Raw genomic sequence first — 20,559 nt, forward strand, 5'->3', positions numbered from 1 at the left:
TTTTAGATGGCCAATGCGCAAGGTCCAATTTTAGCGCACTTTTTCCAACATATCGGCCGGTATTTCACGAACAATGCCACCTGTTCATAATCCACACCAAATACTGAACAAGATTGACAATGACACAAGAAAATGAATCGTGACGCGTTATCTGTCAAAAACAGTGCTGCCAAAAAATACCAGCAAAACAATCACCCTTTATTTGTAGATTCCTTTTGGTTCGAAGATTAATAGTGAAGAGAACAACATTTTTTCATGCATGGCGGTATTTGTTTACCTATGCCGACCCAAGCAGAGCTGCTACTGACATGAAATTCGAGGTGTGAAGTAAAGATCGAAACCGTCGGCTGTGCGAAAAAAAAAACAAACGGATGACATCATGATGGCATGCTGTGATTGGATCGTGAAAACATAGATTAATTCAAATCTGTTTTTCAACAGTTTGCTATTGAAATAATGAAACAACGTATGTATATGTTAAATGTTAATTGACACCCGGCCATAGTGAAGAGTAAGGCGTTCACAGTGTGAGTTTCGCTTCAAACACAAACAAGTTCGTATGGAAAGTTTGATCAAGTCACAGACAAGTGAGTAATTCGTCGTAGACGATTATTTTGATTCTGTATGTACTACCATTTTATTATAACAGCTGGACACTATTTTTGTTGTTATTGTTTTGATTATAGAGGCTTTAACATTGAGGTCATTCACCTCTTCGGGCCAGAAAAGCTTCTGACCCCATGTGCGGGGTTGAGAATCGAACCCAGGTGGGCTGCGTGGAAGGCATCGACTTACCCATCACGCTATACTCATCCCCCGCTTGACACTATTCGTGAATACGAACACGGTTTTGAGGGCGAATGTATGAACTTGAACTCGACAGTATCTTCAGCTACGCAAAGATTTGCCACAAGACTTTACACACAGCACAAAAATACACCCTATGAAAAGGAAATATAGATTTTGAGGTAGAAAAGATACAAGACCAGCCTCTTTCATGCCATAAGATCCATGAACATATCGAAGAAAGGTGCGAAAGAATACCAGCGTTTACACCGACTTAGGACTGGGCCGAATAAGTTTGACTTTTACGCTTCTTAGGATTATAATTTGCCCTTGTTTTTGATAATTATAAGCCTCCAATCTGAACAAAATTATCCAGTTTAGGACGAAGCCGTTAGTTTCACTTCCTTTTTCATTTATCGTAGCAAGTTAGTTTGAATGAATAACCAGATCCAATCCACAACCAGAATGCATGTCGATTTCCGATTGTACACTGAATCAAATGTTATTGGTTTCTGGTCGTTTGCAACATCCTAGTCTAAGTTCCATTAAAAACTACCAAGAATTACAAACAATTGATCTCAGTAAGGTCAGACTGGATTCAACTTACCCACATTGTAAGAAACTTGAATTGACTCCCACCCTCATATGCCAAACGGGGATTAAACATTTCTTTCGAAACAAAAGTCTTGTTTAGTTGCTTTAAAATGTATTCGAATTCCTCCACTAAACCAATAACACCTAAAATAAACTTAAGTACTTATAGTATTATTCATGTTTTTTTACGGTTACTTGTGAAGATGTTTAAACATTTACCGCGCGACATTTCTTTGGCCTCTTGAACTCCAAGCTGATATGCTTGATCGTAAAGTTTCCTAACCTCTGCTATAATGCCATTTGTCGATAAAGCACCCAATTCTACAAATCATTTAATATTACAAAGAATCTAATCATTTCCATAAATATACTCACGATACATTGAATTGATATCATCCTGCGTCAGACCTTTAGTCCATGCTGGTGGAGAGAAATTGAGATTTGGTGTATTTATTTCATGGATTTCTGAAAAAAAAATTATGCACAATCATCGGTTAGAACTCAAAATTTACATTTGCTGAAACTATGAAAAGTGTTTTAGTTTTCGTAAAAACAGGTTGTCTGGTAGAAGAGGGTTTTCAGATTTTATTCAGCTCTCTATCATATTCAATGTTTTAGTTTTCGTAAAAACAGGTTGTCTGGTAGAAGAGGGTTTTCAGATTTTATTCAGCTCTCTATCATATTCAACTCAAAAAAAGTACGGGTGTGTAATGTCAGAGACATAACTGGTTGTCGTGAATACGAATAAAACTGACACGATTTCTAGAATTTTAAACGATTTTTGACGTCGATTATCTCATTCCAGATTTGCATATTTCATTGAAAGAAACTATCAAGATGCTGTACAGGATTCATTTCTGCCTTTTAGAAGGGTCAAATTGTGGAGTTCTCTACGATATTTAGCACAGTTCGGAACATTTTTCTCGAACGATTTTTGCACAGCAAAAAGTGCACGAAGCAAATCAAATTGTTTTCACTTGCCAGAATTAGCGATTTCAATTTCCGGTTTTTTCCCGTTTTTCCCGGTGCGCGAGACTAAAAATTCCCGGTTTTTTAACATGTCCAAAAAACATCGAGAGTTGAGAAACAACTAATTTTCGGGTATCTCCTTGGAACTACGATTAAAACTCTCATCCACAGTTTGTCCAAACGTTCATCTGCTGAACTAACAGTACCATCAAAGACACCATATCAACAAGATAGCCAGCTCTCACATTTCCCGAACAAATCGTTGGCAACATCCTTTTTTGCTAGCATGGCGCCCTCAGACAAGATCGCATCGAATCTAGTACATAGAAGTAGGGGAAAGAAATGTCAAATTCGTGCGCGCCAAAATAGCAGCACTGCGCACCCATACAATTGACATAATATATTGAATGTGATGCCGTGCGATGGCGTTGGTGAACTGAAGATTGATTTCGCTCCAAGCTGACAGGGTCTGGTACCATCCAGTCCAATGTATTCCATCTTTATTTTGCCTTTTACTTCGCCAGTAACTTCGATGTAACAATATGATTAAAACAAGAAACATATCTCTCCTACGGTGATGAAAGTGATCAGTCTTGAAGGAATGAAGCATCAAAATTCTTGCAATTTTCTTGAAAAATCAACACAATGTATTTAAACTTCTTGCTTTTTCCAAGAATGCTCTTAAGCGCAGCTTTCACATCATATTAGACGATTATTGGTGGTGTTTTGTAGTTTTCCAGAAATATCATCAGTTATTTGAAAGCCTAATGATGAAAAATTCAATTTAAAGTCTTACAATTGAAATTAAAATAATTATTTTTCGAACTATTCAATCTTTTTCAAGACTACCACTGAATCGGTCTTTTAAAGGCTATCTGGAAAATCAGTCCTTCTTAAAACTTATGCAAGTTTGGAGTGTGTTCTAGAAATCGGCAAAACCGTTAATTTCAAAGAACTGTTGAAAACTTGATAGTTGTACCGAAAGAATTAGTTCTATCGAACCGTTATTTCGTTTTTCTGAAACTTTGTATGTTTCTTCGAAAATAATATGAGAGCTATAAATTATATTTTGTAGTAAACAGATTCAATAATAGTGAAGTCTTTTAGCATGTGTTCTACCAATAATCATTCTCTTTAAATACATTTTCAAAGTACGCGAACTTCTACCAGATTCCTCAAACCAGCAAACGTTTCGAAAGACTATTCTATTGAGAAGAAAAAAGAGCTACCATTCTTCAATGAAGAACTCCAGTTCACTCAATCTTCGAGAACTAGTTCTTTTAGACCGGTCGCGGACTAGTGTATTCCAATACTTTTTTAGCCTGATATAGTATAAGCTTAAAAATTAAAAAGGAATGAACTAAAGCACAACACTCCTCCCGCAAACCCAATTCCTTCTAACAACCAGTGACGTCTCGTGACTAGATTTACGGGTTGTGCACTGCTTATAACAGATCGGCTGAAAAGTTCGTATCGTTTCTATGAGAGGGCGCCACTAGAATTAAATCCATACCATTTTCAGTTAGTACCAACCTTCAAAAGATACGTGTATAAATTTGACAGCTGTCTAATTATTAGTTTGTGAGATATTGCATTTTGAGTGAAGCTACTTTTGTTATTGTGAAAAAAATTGAAAAAAAAGGAATTTCGTGTGTTGATGAAACACTACTTTTTGATGAAAAAAAGTGCCGCCGATACCAAAAAATGGCTTGATGAGTGTTATCCAGACTCTGCACCGGGCGAAGCAACAATTCGTAAGTGGTTTGCAAAATTTCGTACTGGTCATATGAGCACCGAAGACGATGAACGCAGTGGACACAATGGACGAAACATGGCTCCATCACTTCACTCCGGAGTCCAATCGACAATCAGCTGAGTGGACTGCACGCGATGAACCGAACCCAAAGCGTGGAAAGACTCAACAATCGGCCGGTAAGGTTATGGCGTCTGTATTTTGGGATACGCATGGTATAATTTTCATCGACTACCTTGAAAAGGGAAAAACCATCAACAGTGACTATTATATAGCGTTATTAGAGCGTTTGAAGGACGAAATTTAAAAAAAAACGGCCTTATTTGAAGAAGAAAAAAGTTTTGTTTCATCAAGACAATGCACCGTGTCACAAGTCGATGAAAACCATGCTGAAATTGAACGAATTGGGCTTCGAATTGCTCCCTCATACATCGTATTCTCCAGATTTGGCCCCCAGTGACTTTTTCCTGTTCTCAGAATGCTCGCTGGTAAAAAATTTAGAAGCAATGAAGAGGTAATCGTTGAAACTGAGGCCTATTTTGAGGCAAAGGACAAATCGTATGTTACAGTTAAGTTAGTAACTTAAGGTTCATGAGGGGTTTGTGTTAAGTGTGCACGAAACACTCTGCATTAAAACAGGTACATCAGTGAAAAACTCGCTTGAAAAGCGAAACGGTACTGATTATTGGTTTGAGTACGCCGGCCGGACGGAGGGAAAAAATGACAAATCAGTTTTTAGGTGAACACGCGAGCGAGAGGACGTGAAAAAAAGAAGGCCGGGAAAGTGTGAAGCAAGCGACTGAAAAAACCGTGACCGCGTGTCCCGGGAGTCCCGAGTGAATGACGTCCTGGTCAGCGATCCTTATCGGTGGTTTCGATAAAAATCAACGGACTTGTTGACCCGTTCACAGCAAAAATTGGGAGTAATCACCACGCCAACATCCAGAGTTCCCGTGTCAAGCGTTCCCCGAGTGGTTCCGGCGTCGCTGTGTGATCGCACTGCAGCGGTGTAGCAAGCAGTTTTCGCAGGGCCGTTGTGAATCGGATTCCTGTGCGGACGCGGTAAAAACCGAAGTGGTGAAGAATCAGTGAGGGGTCAGCGTTTCCCCTGGAAGTGCAATAGTCGCATTATCGTGGATAGCACGAGGGTATCCGGAGAGCCGATTCCGAGGTTTGGCGCTGGAGTCGACAGGCAGAACCAGAAGAAGAAACAGGACGGAAACGACACCCACTTCGCACGAGGATCACCCGGGAAAGCTGCCTGAGGAATTTCGCTGCTGCGGCAAATCTGAACTTCATGGGAAACAGAACGGACGGCGAGACCGCCGAGAAAGACGTGATTTTTGGCAACGTGACGACAATCCAAATGGTGAGTGCACTGCTTTTTCTTTGTTATTACCTCTCTTTTAAATGAACCGTCATTATTGTTGATTGGTGGGTTATTATGGCTTTGGGCTGAGAGACGAATGTCCTTCTCCAAACTGACAAATGTTTTTATAACACGTACTACAAAAATGGTATCGAAAAGTTGGAAGATCGCTATAATCGCTGTATCGCCTCTGATGGCAATTATGTTGAATAATAAAAACGAATTTTGGCAAAAAAAATGTGTGTTTCTATTAAACGATACGAACTTTTCAGCCGTATGATATCAAAACCGTTTCGACGTTGCAACAGAGCCAACAATTTGTTTTCAACTGCCATAAGCATAAGCCACTGAAGCCTCTCCTGAATGGTATGCATATAAGTTCTCACAGAGTTGACACTTTGACCAGTTGTGCAGTGCACGAGGTGCACATGAGGACCATTGCTAACAACATATACCGATATCCCTTCAGAGTTGGGTATTGGCGAGAGAACAAAATCCTTCTAGAATTCTTAGAATGTACGCTTGTCACTTTGGAAAAACAACTATAACCTATTCCTCTAATGACTGAGATTATCTAAATTTGATTCTCTTATCATCGACACTGAACAGGCTCTTCCGAACTCTGAAAAACCAGTTTCGGCAGTCAAAGAAGGAAATCAAATACTCCTTGCAAACCTATTGAACAACAAGTATTGTCACAATTTCACATTACTGAGACAAATTTTGGTGAAATTAGTGGAATCACTAGCTGGCAACTAAAAACACGGCTCCTAAGAATTCTTTAAAAAACCATTACCATTATGCATACTTATTCTGTAATTTGAAGACAAACACTAGAAAAGATCCTAAGCACAAATGACAGTTCCTCTTTCTTTACTCTTTCTTTCGATAATTACGGTCTTATAGGGAATCCTTCTATCTTGAACTTTGCATAGAACAACGACTAAAACTATCAACATTCGATTTGCTTTTTAAAAAAATGTTGGAAAATATGCCGTAATAAACAAAGAGAAACTGTCATTTTCACTTGGGATCTTTTCTAAAATTTGTCGAGATTTAATAGAAATCCAGCAGAAGCATCCAAATTATCCTTATTTTTCATTATGAGCATTCATTGTGCTGTTATTGATGGCAACTAAGAAAGCTCTTATTGATTTAAAATTGCTGAGGTGTTGGCTCCATTTTCAATGGATTGTGCACCATTGAACCTGTGAGGGACAATAAGAAGTTTCAAAACTTGTTCTGAACTCCTAGTTTAAACACAAAATGGTCTTCATCTTTTCATTTGTTGTATCAAGAAAATCATGATGCTGAAAATCGTTACTAAATTAAGACTAGTAAATTTTTTCCCGGATTTGCACTAAAATTCCCGATTTTTCCCGATAAAACCAAATTCCCGACTTTTTCCCGGTTTTCCCGGTCACTTGCCACCCTGTGTTTTGGATTTTCACTAAACTGATGATTTTTACCATCGATTTGCAAAGAAGTAATCTTAATAGTTCTTCAGATAACATTTAGAGCCATTAGAACGGCTGATGTTGTATAATGTTGTCCACTTTTCGTTTTCTTTCTCTTCAATGCAAACGACCAGCAGCTCTGTTGTCTGATGCAATCGTTCTTACTTGAATTGAAACTAGCTTCGCGAACAAACCGACTCATCCGCTCGCAGTGCCAAATGATGCGAAACTGGTTTCATGCGTCTTCTCGCCTTGACGACCGGAAGGCAAATGAGAACAACGACCTGTGCGTTTGATATTTTTAACCACGCAGAAGGTGCCCTCTCCAATGCCGCTGTTTGAATGCGTCTTCTCGCCCCGACATCTGCTTCCCCTTTTAAAACGTTCAGTTGAAGATTTGTGCCTGACTACCTCAAAATTGTCGTCCTTGCGCGAAAAACCCAAGCGAAAGTAAAGAGTTTTCCGCGTTGTTTTCAAATTTTGAGAAAATTTAATTCGAGTTGTTTGTGGTTTCTCACACTGTTCAAAATATTATCCTAAATTCCTGATCATATTATTGATGAAATAGTGAAAGAATCATGTTGCTGCCATTAATACAAGTCGAGATATTCACGATTAATTTCTGGCCATTCTTTCATATGGCTAATTTTGAAAAGGCGCCCCATAGTAAAGTAAGTAGTATTCACGACAAAAACAATACCACATACGAAGTACTAATAACTGATCTGAACAATATTTTGGCACTATATTTTCATACTATATCAAAGTTAGCTTTTTGCATTTGCTCACTTTTGCACTGTATTCCTCTTTCAATATGTGGCAATATGTGTGAGTCCTTTCGTGAAAGCAACAATTATAACTACTACCAGTACCCAATGGAAAGATTGGAAAAATATTGATAAATGAAATATCAGAAATAGAAAAAGAACTATCTCGGATCTAAATGCAGATCCTGTTGGTACTTACATTTCAAAGCACTTTTCAGTGCTACAGATCACCATAAAAAAGTAATTGAATTATCTTTTTCGCACCAAAAGTATCAGGTTTATCAAAATGGAAATAACAGGGTGGCAAGTGAATTAGCGATTTCTATTTGGGACCGTTCATAAACCACGTAGACCAAAATCTGATATTTTTTCCAGTACCGTTGTCATAAAGTCTTAGTTATTCAAGATATTCAAGAGATAAAGATATACAATACATCTCAAACGGCTTCACTGGATGAAGGATAAGAAAGCAAATGTGTTTCCTTGAAGAGTGATTAAAATCAACAATTTTATGGGTGGAAATAGTTGGTTGGTTCGATTACAGTTTTCGAAATTTCTATCATTTTGATTTTTCAAATCTGTTTTTCGTTGGATAAAACCACACTGATAATTGCTTCACGCAAGAACAAATCGATCAGATCGGCATCGGTCCTTTGCCGATTTCTAAATTTCTCTGGATTTCTCCTTTCACTGCTTGATTACAATGTGACTAAATAATAATCGGACAGTATAAGTATAAGTTTATGTTAGTACTTTCATTTTTTTTTCTCTTCTATAGGGAATAGAAGAATGAAAGAGAATAGAGTCGCCTGTCTTTGATTGAGTGTACTTCTATTTGGTCATAGAACTACGGAGTATTTCATTTGATAATCACTTATACAGTACAGGTGGCAAGGATAAGGCGCTCAAGCAAGTGCGTATCGTAGCCAACATCTGGAGCATTTGGTGGGTAATCAGAGCGCTCAGATTATGATAAACAAACTTTCGAGCATTTCAAATCGAGTAAAATATCAATTTCCTTATCGTAATGATTTATTTATTTATTTATTTGGGAGCATGGAAAAGCCTTCTGAAGCTGAAATTTACAATCTCTCTTTCCAGTTGGCATAAAACCTCCTCATCTTTTCATATCAACAGATTACGAAAAATCCAACAGAAATATTGCTTAACACTAAGTAAAATTATGCCTCCCGGCAGGGGTCAAGAGTGCCTAGTTTGATTTGATGGTAGATGGTGAAAAATGGAGAAGAGGTGAAGCAAAAAAATAATTAGTAACAACATAAAAACCTAGTTAGTATCGAAAAAGATGGTGGGGGATTTAGAGTGTCGAGCGGATGTTAGAAACGTACCTAATGGTGAATATTATTCTTCATAGAAGAGTCGATGGAGAATGGAAGCAGACTTACTAAGGGAGCACTAAACTAAACTTGTGGATTGGGTACTTAATTAACCCTAAAGCTAAATCTAGAATTTAAGTATTGGAGTTGGAAGGACTGTTTGAAATTGTGTTTAAAAACAATTTTTTATGATATTGCGAAATAGGGCTATGATATTATAATCGATAATTTGTGGGGAAGTGCGGTAACGGGTATTGAATAATCAAGTAGTTTTTAATATCCAATTTTTTTTAGCAATTCTTCTTCATTGTTTTGGTTATTGCAGAATGATGCTGGTCACAGTCACATGGCGTCATAGCAGGGGCTGTATTTTTTCATTTACCAACAGAATTGCCACACATGCATAATTATCTGTAATGGCCTGATTTGTATACGTCCATGCGGATTTCATGCAGGATACAGATTCAATTCATTTTTCCAAAATTTAATACAGAATTGTGCATACTTCTCATCCTCCAACTCTATACAAAATTGATCCCATGTTTTGTTACGATATTTACTTGCTTCTGGCCTACAAGTTCATTTTACATCGGGCCCTGTAATGGATTTTTTTACAATCTGTGCGAAAAACTAACTAAAAAGAATAAATATAACGGATCAGTGTCATTTCGCCGAAAGCTGTTTCGCCGAAAGCCACTTCGCCGAAAGGGTTATTTCGCCAAATGGGTCACTTCGCCGAATGCCATTTCGCCGAATGCCATTTTGCCGAAAGCCATTTCGCCGAAAGGGTCATTTCGCCGAATCCTGAAAACGTCTTAAAATCGTAATTAGAATTGATTTAAATTAAAGACAAACAAAAGATAATAGCGTAATTGTAGTTCCCAAGAAAACTTGTTGACTATTAGCTACTAAGCATCAAAGCAATTGCATAGGTGTATCTACCAGGCAAATGTAGGTGGTATTTTCCGTTTGTTAAGTGAAAATGAAAAAATATCTAATGCGGCTACGCCACATCGTTTTGGTTCATGTGCTGTCCAACCTCGCTACCGCTCGTTCGGACCTAACTAAAGCAAAGAAACCTAGCTTCGAGTAGACCGGGCAAACGAGGCGGTTACAGGTTTGTATGCAAGAGGCCGCCGCTTCCGACGGCGGGTCGGCGGCCGACTCAGCTGGTGTCATCTTGGAGTCATCTTGGCTTCGGTTATGTGGCTGCGCCACATCAGTTATACTGGAGACATAACATGCAGGAGATATGACCCTTACGGCGAAATTACCTTTTCGGCAAAATCACCCTTTCGGCGAAATGACCTATTCGGCGAAATGGCATTCGGCGAAACGACCCGCTCCCAAATATAATACAACCTAAAAATCAGTTTTTCGGTCATTTTTTTGAACAACATAGAGAAAAATCAATTGTTGCCTTCGAACGTCGCTGAAAAAGTTAAATATATTATCAACGTAATCCCATAATTTATTGCGACGATTAATGTTCAAATCTGTGTTGACAAACTGGAAAAAGCCAACTAGTAAAAAAAACTTTTAAGCGCTTTTAACGCCAGTTTCTCGTGAATAACTGAAGTGACTGAAGAGGTTATCCGGCCGAACGTTTGACTGAAGTTCTCGAGCTGTTTTATCCAGTCCCCTGCTATGACGTCATGTAACTGTGGCCAGCATCATTCTGCAAAAACCAAAACAATGAAGAAGAATGGCTAACAAAAAAAATTGGATATTACAAACTACTTGTTTATTCAGTACCCTTTACCGCACTTCCCCACAAATTATCGATCAGAATATCATCACTACGATAAGGAAATTAAGATTTTACTCGATTTGACATGCTCGAATGTTTTTTTAATAACTAGTTATCCTGTTCGTGCTCGCATCTCATCCGACACAGTCGCAAATCGTTTACGGTCGAGACAACAGAAACAAAGACAATACAGTGTAGTGAACAATAGAGTGCACGAAATGGGCAAATACGATATAACAAAACCAGAAACTTGGCCTACAAGGCCAAATTCAGTTTGTATTGATTTCAAGCGCTGCAAAGTAAAACCAGCAGCAACCGAAATTGAAATCTTGCTTAAGGGACAATGCATCTAAACGTTAATGATGTAAGTGAGATTCAATTCAACAAGGCGTCTAACTGTGTGTACATTATGTTCAAACGTGAAAGAGATGCAATTGCATTTGCTTCGATTAATAACGGGGTGCACAGTATTAATCATGACAATGTTAAATATAAAATCCCTGTGTACATGGTGGACAATGCCATACAAGTACGCGAGCATGACCTTCCCCCGCAGGCCACCGATCAGTCCGTTCGGAAGATCATGTCGCAGTACGGTGAAGCTCTTTTCATCGAAAGGGAAGTATGGCGGATTTTTTTCCCGGGTATCCGGAATGGCGTACGAATGGTACGTATGCAACTAAGTAAAGCAATTCCATCTTACATCACTTGTGATCAAGGCGGGATACATCCGTGTAAAACGCTGATTACGTATGAAAATCAACTGGTTACATGTCAGTTTTGTGAACAACCTGCACACTACGGCAAACCTTGCACTGAAACTGCGAAAACAAAAACAAGAACCACCGCTCAACAACGGAAACTAGTGAATGCAGTGCTTCTGTTTCAAAAACACCTTTACCATCTAACCAACAAGCAACTGCAACCAATGTACAACAAGGCGCTTCTACAGTAACTGGCAACGAGATCAAGACGGCGAATAACAAGGAAAACGAAAAGAAGACGGAAATCAACAATACCACCGATGCGTCAATGGATGACGAGACGAGCCACGAACAAAGCCTTGTTATTACATTCCTGTAGTGGAATTTGACATTCTGTTTCAACAGACTTCGCAGCCGATTCAGAGTGTACAGAACCATTGCATGGCTAGTGCTTCGGTTCTACTAACACTACGAATCCTTCCAGGTCGGGGCTCGAACATACGACAACGGGTTTGTAAGACCAGCGCCCTATGAATTGAACCGCCAACCCGGGACGAACAAAGTGCCCCTCAATTCTCGCAGGAGGGAAACGGAAGCTCCTCTCCTCCTAGAAAAAGGGTGACAACGAGATCGAATACAAAAAAAAATTTATTCAAAAAATCGGCTCAATCGGCCACGTAAAGCTTGTACGCAAATAGGCCTGAATAAAAATGTCTTTTAAATAAAAAAAAAATAACTATTTATTGGAATATGAGTAAAAATAAAATTGTTAAGATTTAAATTGGGTGTTCAGCCACAAGTGGTGATTTTTCAGCCCTATTATATACATGATTTGGTTATTACCATGAAGACATCATTTGCTTCCGCAATTCTGTGATTTTTGTGTAGGGAAAATTCTAAACCTACTTGTATTGGGTAATGGGGAAAAGGAACTTATATACTAACTTACTAACTAATACAGAAAGCGAATCGATCCAATTGAAGATTGCATCGATTTTTGTCGTAATTTGCTTATATTATGCGACATTACATCTAATGGTTCTATATTTGTGAGGCTGTGTAACTCATTCGCTTCAAGATGATTTTCAGAATTTTATTCTAAATCCTTTGAAGCGTTGTCTCCCTGGTAGAACAACAACTTGACCAAATAGGTACTGCATAAAGCATGGCTAGTCTGAAAATTTGCTTATAAATTAATAATTTGTTTTTTAGACAGAGCTTAGAATTTCTGTTTATAAGTGGATATAAACATTTAATATATTTATTACACTTTACTCGGATTCTTTCTATGTGATCCTTGAAAGTGAGTTTTTGTCATACGTTAAACCTAAGTATTTTGCTTGATCATATCATGTCAATTCCAAGCCATTCAATTTGAGAATGTGATTATTTCTTGGTTTAGGAAAAGAAGCTCTTGGCTTATGAGGAAAGATAATTAACTGCGTTTTTGCAGCATTTGGATTAATTTTCCATTTTGACAGATAATCACTGAAAATATTTAAGCTTCTTTTTAGGCGACTGCAGATCACTCTTAGATTTCTACCTGTGGCTAACAGACTTGTGTCGTCACAGAATAGCGGTTTCTAACAACCAACGGGTAGATTTGGAAGATCAGAAGTGAAAATATTATATAAGATTGGAGCTACGCTCGAAACCTGCGGAACACCGGCTCGTACGGGTAGCAATTCAGATTTACAATTCTGATAGCTAACCTGAGGAGTACGATCAGTTAAATAATTTTGAATCATTTCGATCAAATAAATAGGAAACTGGAAATCAGACATTTTTGATATTAAACCTTTGCGCCAAATACTGAAGAGCAACTCCAGTGGATAACCCAGAAGATTTATTTGCTTTTATCATGTTCGTTACTCTGACAAGTTGATGAGTAGTTGAATGTTCATGACGAAATCCAAACTGCTCTGGTAAAAAAATTGAATTCTCATTTATATGAGACATCATTATCAACAAGATATTTTTTCAAAAAGTTTACTGATAGAAGAAAGTAAGCTAATTGGTCGATAACTTGATGTTCATTTAGGGGTTAGCCAAATTTTGTACTAGGGCACATAACCGTTTTTATTATTTTTACGTTTCGTCTTTGACTCATCAGTGCAGAGCAGTTCAAATTGAACTGCTTAGTGCTAAACTCGGCAGTTCAATTTGAACCGCTAAGCAGACGTAAAGTTTCTACTACTTACAGAACACTTTTTGTTTTGCAACGAAAACGTGTTTTCGACTATTTCTGGCCGATGCAGTTATGATCATTTAGGGGTTAGCCAAATTAGCTTAGCGGTTCAAATTGAACTGCCGAGTTTAGCACTAAGCAGTTCAATTTGAACTGCTCTGCACTGATGAGTCAAAGACGAAACGTAAAAATAATAAAAACTTGATGTTTCTGCTGGGTTTTTATCTGGTTTGAGGATAGGAATTACTTTAGCGTTTTTCCATCTTTTTGGGAGGTAAGCTAAAGTAAAACACTTGTTGAAAATTTTAACCAAGAGTCTCAAAGCAACATCGAGAAGATTATTAATAAGAATATTAAAAATTCCATAATTACCAGGAGCCTTTATGTTTTTAAGTTTCCTAATGATTGACTTAACACTTGAGTTGAAATATGATCATATTTTAGTGAGACTTTATTTTCAATAGGACTCAAAACGTTCAAATTAAAATTGTGGACACTCTCGAACCGCTGAGTAAGTTTTTGAGCTTTTTCACCATTTGTAAGATTGATTTTCTTCCTTGAGAGCAGGAATTGGTTTCTGAGGTTTCTTAAGAACCTTCGAAAGTTTCCAGAAAGGGTTAGAATAAGTTTAATTTGTTCAACTCCTTTAGCGAAATTTTCATTTCGCAAAAGAGTAAATCTATGTTTAATTTCTTTTTGTAAATCCTTAACTATGTTTTTCATAGCAGGATCACGAGAACGTTGATATTGTCGTCGACGAACATTCTTCAACCGAATGAGTAGTTGAAGATTGTCATCGATGATAGGAAAATTTAATTTAGTTCGAGCTTTGGGAACTGAAAGATGTCTAGCTTGTAGTGATTCAAATTATCAATTGCTGTGTCGATGTCCGCAGAATTTTCTAAAATAGTTTCATGATCCACATGATTTTCAATGTGAGATCTGTAATCCAACCAATTAGCTCTATGATAGTTGAATACACCCAAACCTCCATTTACGTAACTTATATATGTATATATGTATTAATATACGTACGCATGGGTGCAAATATTTGTATTTCTTAATATATATAAATATTTGTGAAGTAATAGCGATCATATATATGTATAAATATATACACAAATACACAAACCAGTGAGTGTGTAAGCATACATACATACATATATAAGGTTCGTAAATGGAGGTTTGGGTGTATAGAACTAATTGGATTAATTATAGCTTCGTTGGAAAGTCTGAATGTTACAGGAAGATGATCTTAGTCAAAGTCAGCATGTGTAATCGACTCACTTCAAATGTGACTTTGATCTGTTGGAACCAGATCAATTGTAGAATGATTTTTCACGAAAGAGAAACAAGTCGGATTACTGGGATGAAGAACTGTGAAGTAACCTGCTGAGAGTTGATTATGAAGTATTTTACCATTACTGTTATTTTGCCTACAATTCCACTGTACATGCTTAGCATTTAAGTCCCCTATTATGATAAATTTCGGTTGATTTCTTGTGAGTTTTTGCAAAACGCCTTTAAAGAAATTTAATTGTTCGCCGGTGCATTGGAATGGCAAATATGCTCCAGCGATGAAATAAATTTCATGAATGGTTTCAACTTCGATTCCCAAGCTTTCAATAACTTTAGTATTGAAAGAAGGTAAAATTCGATGTTTAATTTGCCGTTGGACAAAAATGGCAACTCCACCACCCATTCCAGTAAACCGGTCAAATCGATGAACCACATAATGTGGATTACTTTTCAATTTGACATTTGGTTTAAGAAAAATTTCTGTCACAATGACAATATGAATTTTGTGAACTTTGAGAAAATTATAAAATTCATCTTCACTCGATCGAGCATTCCAATTTAAAATATTCAAATAATTATTTAACATTACTGTTGAATTTTAAATTCATTATAATATTATTTGCAAATTGCCATCCGATTTGAAATGCTTCAAAAAGTGATGAAGTCGAATTCATTCGGATGATCATATGAAAAAGTTGATCTTGTAGGTAGATCATTTTATTTTCCGTTATATCGCCTAAATCGACATCGTTTAAAGAAGCGAATGGCATTGAAGGAATCTACCTGTTACACTAGTGTAACTGCCATTAGAAGATGATTTGACCGATTTACCTATTAATAAATTGTTTTCGTTAGAAGATGAACTGGAAGGGTACCTGTGCTTTGATGATTTACATTAAAAGAGCTAAGGGGTAGTTTTCTACCTGGTACCAAAGCGTAACTGTCATTAGAAAAAGTTGATGACGATGTCTATTTTCCTGTCAATAAATTGTTTTCGTTAGAAGACGAATTGGAAGGCGTATGTTTTTTGTTTTAAATTCGAAGAAATAAATTCCTTAGAATGATTAGGCGTGGCAGTTGTAACGGTTTTTTGATTTTCAGGTATGTTCTCTAAATTTGAGGTCGTTGATTTGACTTGTTGTCTAAGCGAACGAGCGTTCACAATTTATTCCCTGACAGGACATTTCAAATAATTGGATTTATGATTTCTATCGCAATTTGAACATGAAAATTTGTCAGTGGTTTCGTTCATTGGACAAACGTCTTTCGAATGCGATTTACCACAATTCAAACACCGTATATCCATATGACAATTTTTGGTTCCATAGCCGAAGCCTGGGCAATGACGACATTGCGTTAAGTTTGCAATACCATTATGCCGTAAATAATGTTCCCAATAAATTTTAATGTGGGAAATGAAACGTACTTTTTCTAAAGTTTTCAAATTGTTTACGTCACTTCGATTGAAGTGTATTAGGTACAGTTCATGGGAAATTCCAGAGCGTGGTTTAGAAGTACTATTCGCTCTTTTTTAATGACTATTACTTGGGAAGGGGCAAAACCAAGCAATTCTTTTAGTTCATTTTTAATTTCATCAGTACTTTGATCATTTGATAAGCCTTTCAAGACAGCCTTGAAGGGTCTGTCTGATTTTATATCATATGAATAAAATTTATGAAGTTTCTCGGACAAATATCGGATAAGACGTTCGTAATCTTCCATCTTTCGACATTCTCCTCTTCGTCCGATTTGAAATGAGGCTTTTACTTCCGGGAGAAAAGTAGAAAGCTCAGTACGGAATGCTTTGAAGTCAGAAATCATCACCGTCACTGTTGGCATAGATTGTTGTTTCTTCCCAGAACGACAAGCGTCCATTTTGGGAATTTTTGAACTTTTTTTTCTATGTCGCTACAATCGGATTCAGGAAGAATATCGTAAATATTGTTAGACTGCATAGGATCAACGGAAGGGAATTCAGTCCGTTGCCTTTTATTTTTACATTCAGTTTCTATAAGATCGTGAATGTTATTAGAAAAATGTTGAATAACGGATTGATTTATTCCGTATTCAATTATTTTTAGCCTTTGGCTTGCTGCCTTTCCGTTTAAACGCAGGCATTTTTGAAATTGAAATAACTAGGCTAAATTAGTATTCGATTAGACTCCTAGTTTGAAAAGTCTTGATAAAGACTGATTTTGTGGTAGTCTTAATAAAGACTGATTAGTTCTTTGAATAGCTAGCCTTAAGAAAGGCTGATTAATTTCTTAGTCTTAAAAAAATTGATTATATTAGAATATCACTCTTTGTATAGCCTTGAGAAAGGCTAATTTTTAGTCTTTAAGAAGACTGTTAGTGATTCAGTTAGCCTTGAAAACAACACCGATGCTTGAATGTTTGTTTACCATACTCTGAATGACCATCAAATGCCCCAGATGTTGGCTACAATAGCACTTGCTTGAGCGCCTTTTCCTTGCCACCGAGCTGGTTTTATTCCATTTACTGATCAGTTTTTCAGTTAATCGTTCAGTCCGTCAGTTTTCTTTTGATCAGAATAATGTGCCTTCATGAAAAAGACTAATGAAACTGACATGAAGACAAAACGCAAAACTGAATAGTCACCACACACGCTCAGTTCAGTTAATCGTTCAGTTTTTGATTTGAAAGTATATGGGTCGCTTTACATAACGCAATGCGTGTGCCGATAGTAAATAGTTCGCGCAGGTGAAACTAGTGCGCCACGAAAATTTATTTTTAAAATAATTTACTCATAGTGTCATGTCTGTTAGTCTGTGGATATTGCTGCTATGATTTGAACATCCGAAACGAGAACCGTCTACATCTTGCTTTCTTTTAATTAACCAATGTATAACTTTCAGACAATTTTTCAATGACTTCCATACAAATCAATTTGTTTTTGTCAGCGGGAAATTGAATGGCAGATTTATTAGCGGCCCTTACACGAGCATTAAAAATGTCATTTTTAATGTAACTAAGTAATGATGTATTTCAAATTTGTTAGAAATCTCGTCATTACTGCACCATTACACGTTCATTAATAATTCAGTAATGACATTTTTAATGACTCGTGTAAGGGTCGCTAATGATGTATTTCAAATTTGTTAGAAATCTCGTCATTACTGCACCATTACACGTTCATTAATAATTCAGTAATGACATTTTTAATGACTCGTGTAAGGGTCGCTATTCAAACAATCTGGACAACGATATGGAACTCAAATGAAACAAAAAACATTGTCCGAAAATCTCTTTTATAGTCTGCTAGTTATTCCAGCATAATCCTATATTTTGGTAACATTTCATGAGCACATATCGAAAAAGAATGCTATGAATTATATTACCATGCAAATTGAAAGTAAAACATTCAATGTATGACTGTGATTCACGTTAGTATCAATTTCAACTTTCTAGGGGAAACAGTTCACACAAAAATATACCTTTTTCTGACCAAATCTCTGGAGAATCCCGATCCAGTTTTTCTAAACTCATCAGATTGGATTCATCGTCTAACTCTGCAAAAACAATTATGGATTGAAACTCTATAAATATTAACGCTAATGATTTTACCCTCTTTAACTTTCACGGATGATCGCGTTGCTTCCGAGTCCACCATGTTCATATATACAGTCGGACCAGCGTTGTCAGGTTGCCAGATTTGTCTGGCAAATGTCAGATTTTTCTCGTTTCGTCAGACACTCAAACTAACCAGATCTTTTGCCAGATTTTTCAAATTTTCCCAGATTTTCCTAGATTATGTCAGATCTCTCTAGATCTTTACGGTTTTGGCTTCTATACGATAGGTGGAGAGACCTTTCTTTTGCTCACTGAAAATGAAGCCCGGCTAAAATTTCCATGTATATGGTAGACACAGACAAATCCAAATAATTTTTGAGTAGACAAATTTTTGAAAAAATAACCTGGCAACTCAGAGTCGCACAGTCCTCTACCAACGTTGCCAGGTACCATTGCTTTTTTTTACTCGCCAAAATGAGCTTTGTGACATATTCCTTGTAATTATGTTCAGAGATGCCATTTATACAGATTTATCTGTATTATACAGATTTTTACATACGAATACAAAATACAGATTTGATACAGATTTCTTAAATTTAATACGAATATCCCAAGAAGCAAAATAAAAACTTTTTCGTATGAGTAATCTATTAGTATTTGATTGCAGTAACGAGAAGTAAAGTCTTGGTCTCATTGAATCTACCATTCTACAGCCATAATGTGTTGGAATAGCATCTTTCAACATCATTTAATTTTTGAAATTTAATGTTGTTATAGTGAATTGGCATATAGTCGCAAAACTGAAATGTAGAGGCGCTGCTTGTTTAGAGATGATAATTTCAGCAAGATCTGTCAAATCGGTAGGAAAAATTTCTAATTACTACACCTTTTCAACGATTTCTTATGAATACGGGCAAATTCATTTAAAAAATCATAGTAGAAGTTGAAGAAAAAGTTTTTACTCTGAGGTGGTAATGTTGATCTTAATTCATTGTGCGAAATCTACCGTTTATTCAGAATAGAGCATTAAACTTGTTTTGATACCATTTTTCAAATGCCTGAAAATAACAAATAAAGTATCCAAACTAGATGGTACTCAATCGCTATACATTCTAGTACTCGAGAAATCAACATTACACTGGTTTCTGCTTAAAAAAATGTTGATCCGAAAAAATCAAACCTTACCCAATTTCACACATTTCTGAAGATTTTTCATGTTTAATCGTAGTTTACACTAAAAAAGGTAGTAGTAATCACTTTGAAATCGATTTTCTTCTACTCCGAGTGTACTTTTATTGCTAATATCTATTTGTACTCTTGAATAAACGATAAAAATGTTGCAAATCACTACTGCCGATATGAAGATTTCCGAAAGAATCCTCCTTTTCTTGGTTCCATTTTTCATTGGCAGGTGTCGCTACCGGTAAATCAGCTTTGCGACGATTTGCCAATACAGATAAATACAGATTTTTTATAGAGAGTAATACAGATTTTCTATGAAAATAACTAGCATCTCTGCTTATGTTACGGGATTCTGATTGGCATATTGTCGCAAAACTAAAATGTAGAGGCGCTGCTTGTTTAGAGATGATACACGCTTAAAAATAGTTACTCAAAAATGAGTAAGATCTCATTCATCTATACACGCTGCCAAAAAAAAACCAACGGTTGACTTAAATTCACCTAACATGAAGTAATCAAGCATGTTTTTAATTGTTGGGTGAAAAGTACTGTATCGGTTGAGTAGTTTTCACTCAACAGTGTAGTTTACTTCAATAAGTTGCTGTTGGGTGAAAAAATTTTGTGTGTTGCATTGCAGAAACTATCGGTCAGATTTGAAGTGAGTGAAATTATTTTGTAAAATTGTCGGTTTTGGGAGAATAATTCAATGATTGTCATCAATCGCAGTGTGAGTAGCTTTGTATAATTTCTTTTTAAAATAATAATTACACCGCAATATCATTTCAGGCGATGGAAGATATTGAGATGCGTTCGATCGCTCAACGGTGCAGTTCCAGCAGCTGAATAGAACAGCCTTGGTAGTTCAATGATATA

The 20,559-nt window shown here is 36.7% G+C and overlaps 1 protein-coding gene across 2 annotated transcripts; it reads right to left on the minus strand.

The window, feature by feature from the left end:
• Positions 1-1,472: 1,472 nt before the first annotated feature.
• LOC131440599 (protein lin-52 homolog) lies at positions 1,473-18,700 on the minus strand. 2 transcript variants are annotated; one of them, XM_058612021.1, is made up of 4 exons: positions 18,559-18,700; positions 18,429-18,503; positions 1,756-1,800; positions 1,473-1,701 (listed from the first exon to the last, which is right to left on the minus strand). In XM_058612021.1, exons 1-4 carry the CDS (start codon positions 18,608-18,610, stop codon positions 1,556-1,558), a joined length of 318 nt encoding a protein of 105 aa, XP_058468004.1. In that variant the 5' UTR covers positions 18,611-18,700; the 3' UTR covers positions 1,473-1,555. The 2 variants fall into 2 exon arrangements, with proteins under 2 accessions (XP_058468004.1, XP_058468002.1); XM_058612019.1 differs by having other exon boundaries at positions 1,756-1,845; positions 18,559-18,699.
• Between the last annotated feature and the right edge of the window lie 1,859 nt (positions 18,701-20,559).

Source organism: Malaya genurostris, chromosome 1 (assembly GCF_030247185.1).
Source record: "Malaya genurostris strain Urasoe2022 chromosome 1, Malgen_1.1, whole genome shotgun sequence".
Classification (NCBI taxonomy): Eukaryota; Metazoa; Arthropoda; class Insecta; order Diptera; family Culicidae; genus Malaya; species Malaya genurostris.